General features: G+C 40.8%; 1 protein-coding gene across 3 annotated transcripts in view; it reads left to right on the top strand.

The window, feature by feature from the left end:
* The window catches only part of SLC25A13 (solute carrier family 25 (aspartate/glutamate carrier), member 13), a 207,937-nt gene that overhangs the window by 129,662 nt on the left and 68,805 nt on the right, over nucleotides 1-9,470 (top strand). For 2 of the 3 annotated variants that reach the window (XM_011974699.1, XM_011974698.1), the window contains 2 exons: nucleotides 684-768; nucleotides 1,256-1,414. In XM_011974699.1, coding sequence (XP_011830089.1) covers nucleotides 684-768; nucleotides 1,256-1,414 — 244 coding nt within the window. Of the gene's footprint in view, nucleotides 1-680; nucleotides 769-1,255; nucleotides 1,415-9,470 lie in introns of all 3 variants that reach the window. The other variant, XM_011974697.1, reaches the window with a different exon arrangement.

The raw sequence follows: 9,470 nt of genomic DNA, 5'->3' as shown, positions 1-9,470 counted from the left end.
CCATGTTAGCCAGGATGGTCTCAATCTCCTGACCTCATGATCCACCTGTCTTGGCCTCCCAAAGTGCTGGGATTATAGGCATGAGCCACTGCGCCCGGCCTATTTTTGTTTTTGAGATAGAGTCCTGCTCTGTTGCCCAGGCTGGAGTGCAGTGGTGCAGTCTCGGCACACTGCAACCTCTGCACCCTGGGCTCGAGTGATTCTCCCTTCTCAGCCTCCTGAGTAGCTGAGACTACAGGCACATGTCACCATGCCGGGCTAATAGAGGTGGGCTTTTGCCATGTTACTCAGGCTGGTCTCGAACTGCTGTGCTCAGGTAATCCGCCCGCCTAGGCCTCCCAAAGTGTTGGGATTACAGGCATGAGCCACCGTGCCTGCCCTCATTCATGTTTCTAAGTGTGCATTTTTTTTAATAAGAATTTGAAAATAGACTTATAATATCATTTTTGTCAAAGGATAGTTTTGATTATATTGAAATTTGATTTTAAACATTAATAGCACTAAACTCTTTTTATTAATAAGAACTTATGAAATCCATTCCGACTTTTTTTTTTTTGACATTTTAGTTGTATCATGGATACACCCGATGAGTAATGTTTAAAATTAACGTATGCTCATTTTTGTTTTATCTTCTTTTGTATCACCTGTTTTCCTGCTCTCTGATTCCTGTGCATGCAAAGCAGAAGGCCTCAGGCGATTCAGCTCGACCAGTTCTTTTACAAGTTGCAGAGTCGGCCTACAGGTTTGGTCTGGGTTCTGTTGCTGGAGGTTAGTCATGGATGAGAGCAAAATTTTCACTTTTATTATTCCTATTATCTTTTCTCTGATTTTCCATCTTGAAATGTTAAAGGACAGTCTTCTCTAGTCTTTCCCAATGCCAGTTATCAGTCTCTACTGATGAGGTAGGGCAAGAGCAAAGGAACTCTTTTTCCTATGCCTGCATGTGATCAGGGACTTAGAAGTGGCATTTTCCTCTTATCTGCAGATCAGGCCTTCCAAAGACAGGTTACTAATGAGGTTGGGCTGTAGCAATGTGCCTTAATTTAAAATATCTATGACATCCTTTTATTAGGGGATACTTGAATGAAATCCCACAATTGTTTATTAAAGATATAAGAAAGATAGTACTGTTTTAAAATCTGTATTTAAAATTCAAAACACATTTCTTTTCTCAGTCTTTTCCTTAACTTTAACCACCTTGTCCTTTCTTCTGACCTACCTTACTTTCTTCTGAGATATTGATATTTAATTTTAGCTGTTGGAGCCACTGCTGTGTATCCTATCGATCTTGTAAAAACTCGAATGCAGAACCAACGATCAACTGGCTCTTTTGTGGGAGAACTGATGTATAAAAACAGCTTTGACTGTTTTAAGAAAGTGCTACGCTATGAAGGCTTCTTTGGACTGTATAGAGGTTAGTGCCACACGCTCAATACCTGTAAGGTGAAATAATACTCAAAGGTTTGGCTTCTCATCTTAGTGCCTGACGTGAATTAGCAAGACTGCATTAAAAAGGAAATACAGCAAATTCTCAATTATCCATGCTAATGGGAGTAGGCTGGAGGCATCTAGGGCTTGGCTAATCAAAACAGCCCATAATCTGAAAGTTATTTATAGTGCTCCGTTATATGTTTTATTTCTTAAAATAATAAATTATTTTTATCAGCATTTTCCATGAATTTTTGAAAGTCTCACATTGTTTGCATCCTTGAAGTACTCTATTCTCCAGCTAATAGGGAAAGGTATTCTGGGGCCAGGACAAAGCCTACTCAGGATTCATGATTTTCTTGGAATATACCACAGAAACGTCTGTCAAGCAGGTAACCAAGGGTTTGGTAGAGCTCTCTCTTGCTGCTTCATCCTGAGTTAAAGTTGCCCCTTTTCTTCATCTGACTCTCAACCCAGTGGAGTTGATTCACACACCTCTCTAGCCAAGGTTTCCCACCACTGAGCCAGCCTGAAATAGGTAATCCTTCTGTCTCCACCTTTTCCTTTAACCATCTGAGGTTCATTAAGCAATGGAAGTGGTAGCACAGAGTGTGTCATCACTGATGGAAAGGATCTCACAGACCCTGACTGCTTTTCCACTGGCATTGGCCGAAGGAGACTTCTCAACTGTTCTTTTGGTGATTGCCTTCTACGAGAAGAAAAAAGTGTTTCTACATCAGTTAAAATACAGTTATCACAAGGCAGTTCAAGCTCAGCTGCTTTATAATTTGGCAGCTGCAAAGCTGGTAGAGTCTTCCCTCCTCTCCCCTACTAGTGCTCTCTCTAGAAGAAAAAAACAATAGTACTCTGCCAAGGTGGACGGTGAAACTGGCAGACATGGAAACCTGTGCCTCTGGGCCTCTTCTGCCATCTGCTGACTCCAGTCTTCAAATTAATCACCCCAGTTAAAAAAAAACAAAAAGGATAAACCTTTCTTGAAACCTCTCACCTTAGAAGCCAGAAAGTTTCAAACTCCAGAGAAGTTCTATTTTGCAGGTCCTATTGTGTAGGTAGATAGCCCCCATCAAAGGCCTTTTGATCTTTGCTCTGCCCTCTTTTCCTTATCCCCTGCCTCTTCTTACAATTTGGAAGGTCTTTGACCTCAGGTGATTGATGATGACCCTTTCAGGGTCACTGCCTTCCATTTGAAATACTTTTCTTCCCTGATGACAACAACTTTGCAAATGAAATAGCTTCCAAGTAGTACAAGTTTAATGTCACAGTTCCTATTTTGCAGTGAGTCAGGCAAAATTGACCCCCTTATCTGGCCATATGGGTGGTTTTTGGAAGGGAAATCTCTGAGTCTCAAGTCTGGGCAGACATCTGAGCATTGCTTCGTAAACTACTTTTATGGGCTTTTCTTGGTATTAGATTAAATGTCAAGGGTACCTTTAGAATTGTAAGAACCCTTCCCAACACTGCTGAGTGTCTTTAATTTGTTTAAGTTGATTTGTTTTTTGAGTCCCTTTTTCTCTATCTTTGACCATACCTGGCAAGTCTGATTTTTGGTTACATCTGTATTTCCCTTTTGCAACCTGTACTGTTGGCAGCTAGAAGTGTGCCCGAGTACTGAGTGCTGAGCCAATGTGGGCTATGCAAAGAGGCTTCCACTCTTGCCGTTTCAGTTCTTATATCTGTAAGATGGAAGTGACTGCTTTTAACTTCTCAGGGAAGGAGTAGTAAGTCAATATACTAGATACAGACAGAGGCTCACTGTAAACACCCTAGTGGCAGCTCTTCACCCTTTTCCTGGCTTAGAAATGACCATTTATCTTTGGGTGCCCCAACCCTAAGGGCAAGAGACAGAGCTGTGTGTCAGGATGATGAGTAGAGTGTGAATATAAGATTAATTCTAGGAGTCACCTGTGTTCATTTCTTCCTGATATCTTTTCTAGTAAACCATTTTAAAACAAAAGATTTACTGTAAAATTTTTGTTTAGTCCCATTCTGTAATTTGGATCATCTTGAGAGCAAAGAGTTGACTCACAGTTCAGCTTAAAAATAATAATGATACATACATTTGCCATGAAAATGACTTGTTCCTATTCTTGATTGGTCAGGGATCAGTTCTCTTTAGTTTCTTGTACATCGTCAATAATTAATAATTGTATATAACTGCATGTTTGTAAGTGCTTACAAACTCTTTGGGTAAGAGAGATCAGATGAAAATGTGGGTAACTCATGGGAAACCATTGTTGTTAATTTAAAAAATTACAATGTAAGTAAAAAAGACCTAACATATTTCTGAGACTCAGTATTATCACTTTTATGTACAAAGTCAAATTATGAAATACCTATATGTGATTCTTTGTACATTTCTCATAAAATGTAATTTTATTTTAAAATTATATTGTTCTGGCCAGGCATGGTGGCTCACACCTGTAATCCCAGCACTTTGGGAGGCTGAGGCGGGTGGATCACGGGGTCAGGAGATCGAGACCATCCTGGCTAACACGATGAAACCCCATCTCTACTAAAACACACACACACACACAAATTAGCCGGGCGTGGTCGTGGGTGCCTGTAGTCCCAGCTACTGGGGAGGCTGAGGCAGGAGAATGGCGTGAACCTGGGAGGTGGAGCTTGCAGTGAACTGAGATTGTACCACTGTATTCCAGCCTGGGGAACAGAGCAAGACTCCATCTCAGTAAATAAATAAATAGATAAATAAATAAAAATAAAAGTATATTATTCCAAGGGAAAACTGTTAAGTTTAAGTTAGGAAAACATAATATTGCTGCTATTAATGCTTTCACCTAGCAATATTTGAGAAAGTATCAGAGTACATCTTTAATTTATACACGTTTTAAAATATTGAGCATATTTTTTAGTATTACAGAATTTTGCTCAACGTGTAATTTTTCTCTATCAAGGCCTATGTAATTGCTCATATTTCCTGAATAGGATAATTTGGGACTGTTGCATCCGTGAGATCTCTCTCCTATTATAAAATTACCTTTGTGTATACTTTGAAAAAAAGTTGGCATCTGACCTCAAAGAAGGTGTTTTTGTAGCATGTGATCTTATTATGTTAATCAATATCTCTTTTTCTTATAACAAGAATATCAGAAGCTGTTTTTGCATTTAAAAGCCCTTCCCTGTGGCGTTAGAATGAAGGTTATTTTTAAAGAACTCTTGTAATGCTCCTCCACAAGTTGTTTTGTTCTTTGATGGCCGCACCAGAACAGTTGTGGAAGTTGCTTGGTAGTCATCAGAGAGCACATTTGAATCTCTGCCCTATAGTCAGTCCCAAGGAGGCTGATATCACAGCTGTAGGGATTTCTAGCCGTGCTCTTCAATAGAAATGTGCCTCAGAGAGTCATGAGAGGTGTTCATGTTGTGAGTTGTCTAATCCCTGCTCTCCATGTATTGGTATAACTCCCTGTTTTCTTTATTTCCTATTTTTGTGTAAGTTTTAGTTGCTGGAAAAGAGCTCCATAAAAATCCCATGAGTCTGGCCCTGAAAACCTTCTCTGCAATGCAAACTACTTTTATCCTAATAATAAAATGGCAAATTTTCCTAGTTCTCCCCCCCTGCCCCGCCCCCGTGAAAATCCAACCCCCAGGCTAAGCCTGTCTGTATTAAGGGAAATCACACCTGAGATAATCCAGGTCTTCCTGAAGTCACTTGTAAAATTCTTTCTGTTTCCTCTCCAGTCTTCAGAGTGATTTAATGTGCTCAGGTATTTGAAATCCTTAGTGAATTACCTGACAACTTGTTTGGTTTGAATGACTGGCATAACCAAATGAGCCAGTCATTGGCCGGCTATAGATTCGGCATATTAAAGAACAACAATTGATTGGGTAATCAGCCATAATTAAATGTTCTTAATGTTCCAGGAGTAAATAATTTCTGCTTTTAAACTTTGTTGCAGTCTTCTCCCTCAGATGTTTCAGGTGATGAGATGAGCAGCATTAGACATTGGAAAATGTTTTGGGAGAATCTTGGGAAAAAAGATGTATTAAGAGAAATCACGGCTGGGTGTGGTGACTCACACCTGTAATCCCAGCTTTTTGGGAGACCGAGGCGGGCGGATCACCTGAAGTCAGGAGTTCAAGACCAGCCTGGCCAACGTGGCCAAACCCCATCGCTACTAAAAATACAAAAATTAGCTGGGCATGATGGCGGGCCTATAATCCCAGCTACAGGCTGAGGCAAGAGAATCGCTTGAACCCAGGAGGCAGAGGATGCAGTGAGCTGAGATTGTGCCACTGCACTCCCGCCTGAGCAACAAGAGTGAAACTCTGTCTCAATTAAAAAGAAAAAAAAAAAGAGAGAGAAATCAGGGTCTATCAGAAATACTTCTTAGAGGAAGATTTTTGTTTCTATTCATGGGGGAAGCCCTAAAGAAAATCTCCCAGAAAGAGTAATTAGATCATTTTATGAATTAAACTTAATTTAGAGCAATGCTTAACCTTTGAGGAAATTGGCAAAAAAAATTTTTTAATCAGCCCATTGATCCAAGCTTGCAGAGTTGTAAATATTTCTATTTCAAGTTGTCTGTGTAGTACAAAGCAGTCATCTTCCATCCTGGAATGTTCTCAAGGTGACATCTAGAGGATGTTGTGGTGATATCTCAGGAAGTTATTGATACTTTTATATTGCAGAGGGAAGTTTTGGCAGGCAGCTAGTTTAAGCCAGGTCCCGTATCGTTGATGGTACTATAAAAGGGAGTATCCAAATTCTTTAGAATCACAGTGAGATTCTTCCTTCTTGCATAATTCATGTGGATAAAAATAAACTTTAAAATTCTGGCACCAAAATAAAATGGTTGAAATCTCCATGACTGTTCTGCATTACTTAAGAACACATGCATCTTGCAACAAACCACAGTTAACCCGTAAACTGCACTCATGTCCATCCATGTCCACCAAAACTTTTAATGATTGCAAAATGGATAGGTTTGAGTCTTTATTTTCTTGGCCAATGTCTGCACATTTTCATTTAAAGCGTTAAGCTATACAAAGATCAGAAGACATGTGTTTGGTTATAGGAAGCAACGTAAGAATGAGCAAAAAATTTCAACAGATCATGTGTTGGTTAGCCAACCTCCAGAAATCTATGGTGAGCAAACTGTAGTGAGCACAGGGCATTGTAATCTGAGACTAAGGTGACACACACTGGATCTAAGGTGGATGAGAGAATTGTTAGAGGCTTGAGAGTGCTATGGTAACAATTGATGACTTTAGAAAATGGGGAAAAGATGACAAAAAGACATGTAGGTATCCTAGAGAAGAAGTTAATGAGTGAATTAGTTCCACACCTCAAGAATGATCATTTATAACCAACTACTGTTGCTGAGACTAAAACAAGGGAGATAGATTAAACTTCAGCAGGAGGGAGATAGTTTAGATAGAAGAAAAGATAACCAGGATCCTGAAAGTTCTCATGTACTATGGTGAAAAACTGAAGGAGTATCTGATCATTTCCCCCAATTATCTTTACTTCTAGAAAGCTCAGAATAGAGGAGTTGAGGAACTGTTTTTTTTCTAGACCATAACCATAGTCACTTATTTTATGTTTTAACACTTTGTCTCCCAAAGGCATCCTGAGCCATAGCTAAGATAACAGACAGTGCTTGAAATTTCGAGCGTAAAACATTTAACCTAGATAAACTGGCATTTAAATCTTCATTTCTGTCTTTGTCCCTGGCTATTTCCCCAGCTCCACTGTACAGCTACCTTGGGGTAGCAGTCCAAAGAGCCTGTCAGAATTGGGTTGTAATGAAGGCTTTGAAAGGGGATAGTGTAGTTGGGAGGGTGGAAATGCCTCATGCCTAGGGGCAATCTGAGTCAAAAGCAGACAGACAAATGGGAGGAGGAGGAGGGAGGAAAGAATGCTTGAGCAAGTGAAGAGAGAAGGACATGGCAACAGGAGCAGGAATAAAAGCTGTAAGGCAGCGCACACAGAGTGCTGATAGCTGCAGAATGAAGGTTAATCTGATGTTGAAAGCAAAGGGGTTTCTCAAGGAAGATGGGGACAAGTGTTCTGGTTTCAGTAGTGAGGTCAGAAGGGTAAGAATTTGACATCTGAGGGGTTGCTACCAGGTGGAAACTAGACAACACAACAGTGTGCTGGCTGTGGCTTCAGCTACAGGAATAGGGGTATCCTCTGGATTAATTTTTCCTACCAAAGTTTACTGCTCGTCTCTGCCCTGAATACCTTCTACCCTGTGTTACACGTTCTCAGCTGTCTTTCTCTGGATTGGGCTGGCCCGTCTAAGTTCTATGCTGAGACAGAACTGGTAACTACTGCCTTAGTTACCAAGTTTCTTCCTTGGTAGTAGCCCCTTCACCTCTGTGGTCCTGCTAGCATTGGCCAGCGTAGTCCTTTGGCACCCTGGCCACTCTGGGTTACAGTGGCTGCTCAGCCTGGCTTCTAACCCACTCCTGACCCTACGCCTCCTTTCCAGTATATTCCTGCTCTCACTGGTTCACCAGGTTATAGCCTGCAGCTTGGCTCTCACATTCAATGCCTTTCAGGTTTTAAGGAGTCTGATATTCACCATCTGGAGAGACAGGGAAGCATGACGTGGATGCCTATTACATGGCCACCATCCTTTTGTTGTGTAAAAGGTTCAGTCAGGGCAGGGTGCTGGCCCAGCGTGAGCTGAGGCCTAGAGAAAAGTTTAGAACAGTCTAGTCTGGAAGAAATGCCTTTCCAGGGTAGAGGAGGAAGTTGTAGCAATGTCTGTTAGAGGAAACTGGATACCACAGAGAATTAAGGAGCATAGAGCCCTGAGTTGAGAGTACTGGCAGGCCTGAATTCAACTCTTGAGTACTACTACATAGTCACTCAGAAGTTAGTGACTTGAAACAAGCTGCTTAGCCTCTCTGGATTCCAGTTTCCATGAAGGAGGAGGAGGAAGAATAAGTGATAGTGATGATGAAGATCAACAACGACAACAACAACAAAAATCCATTTCTGTAGTCTTTATTGTCTGTACTTGGTACTGGTCTGAGGATTTTGTATTAACTCATTTCATCTTCACGACTACCCTGTGAAAATGGTATCATGATTATTCCCATTCTACAGATGTGGAAACTAAGATACAAAGAGATTCGGTAACTTGTCCACAATATCACTTGGCTTTTTTGTCACCTGGTAGAAATTACATTGTGAAAAGTTGCTTGTCAGCAGAGGCTGAGGATCATTTAGGCTTTTAACTAAAATATTTTATTTCAGCTTAATAACATGTTATTTTGCTGTTGTCTGTGCTATTACTTTACCTTGCCCAAAGTGTACAGGGCTCCTGGACATTCTCAGACCACATGTGCTCCTACTACTTGGGGACAGCTGTTCTAAGATAGGCATAATGTCTTGGGCACAGCATGATACTCCTTAATTAATGGTGGACTATGAACATGATTCAGGCCGAATTGCCTCTTGCAAACAAAAGAAAGCAAGGCTGTGTCTTGAAAAGATAGGTAGAAAAAGCATTATGTCTTTTGGAATACATACTATATGAGGTAAATAGTGTCTGGTTCTTTGTACACTTATTCATATAATTACCAAAATAAACCAACAGATAATAATTAGCACCCTTGTTTTGCCAACGGGGAACCTAGAATTCAAAGAATAACTACTCAAGATCACTCAGTGTGAAAGAGGCACAGACCTAGGATTCTAGCCCAGGTCTGTCCACCTTGAAAGCCCATGCCCTCGGTTGTTCATTTTGCTGCCAGCCCGTTGGAAATAGCCTAAAATTAGTTTAAATTAGGCCAGCAATATTAATGAGTTTCTTTCATAATCCCTTGCAACCCTGAAATTCCAGTTGTATTTCTAACAGGTTCTTAAGTGCTAGCCCTCTAGTTGATCACAGTGGTCCCAGGAACCTCTTTTGGGGATATCCTATGAAGCCTGAGTTGGAGACCCCTGATCTGGGCTTGGTCCCCACACCTCCAGCTCCTTGGTTTGTTCTAGGGACTGGATTCAGAGGGGATAGTGTGATTTATATCTCCAACCCATGAAATGTGAAGAC

The sequence above is a fragment of the Mandrillus leucophaeus genome, unplaced genomic scaffold, assembly GCF_000951045.1.
Source record: "Mandrillus leucophaeus isolate KB7577 unplaced genomic scaffold, Mleu.le_1.0 Scaffold148, whole genome shotgun sequence".
NCBI classification, from domain to species: Eukaryota; Metazoa; Chordata; class Mammalia; order Primates; family Cercopithecidae; genus Mandrillus; species Mandrillus leucophaeus.
Note: the sequence above shows the minus strand (reverse complement) of the source record. Positions and strands in the feature narration are given on the sequence as shown.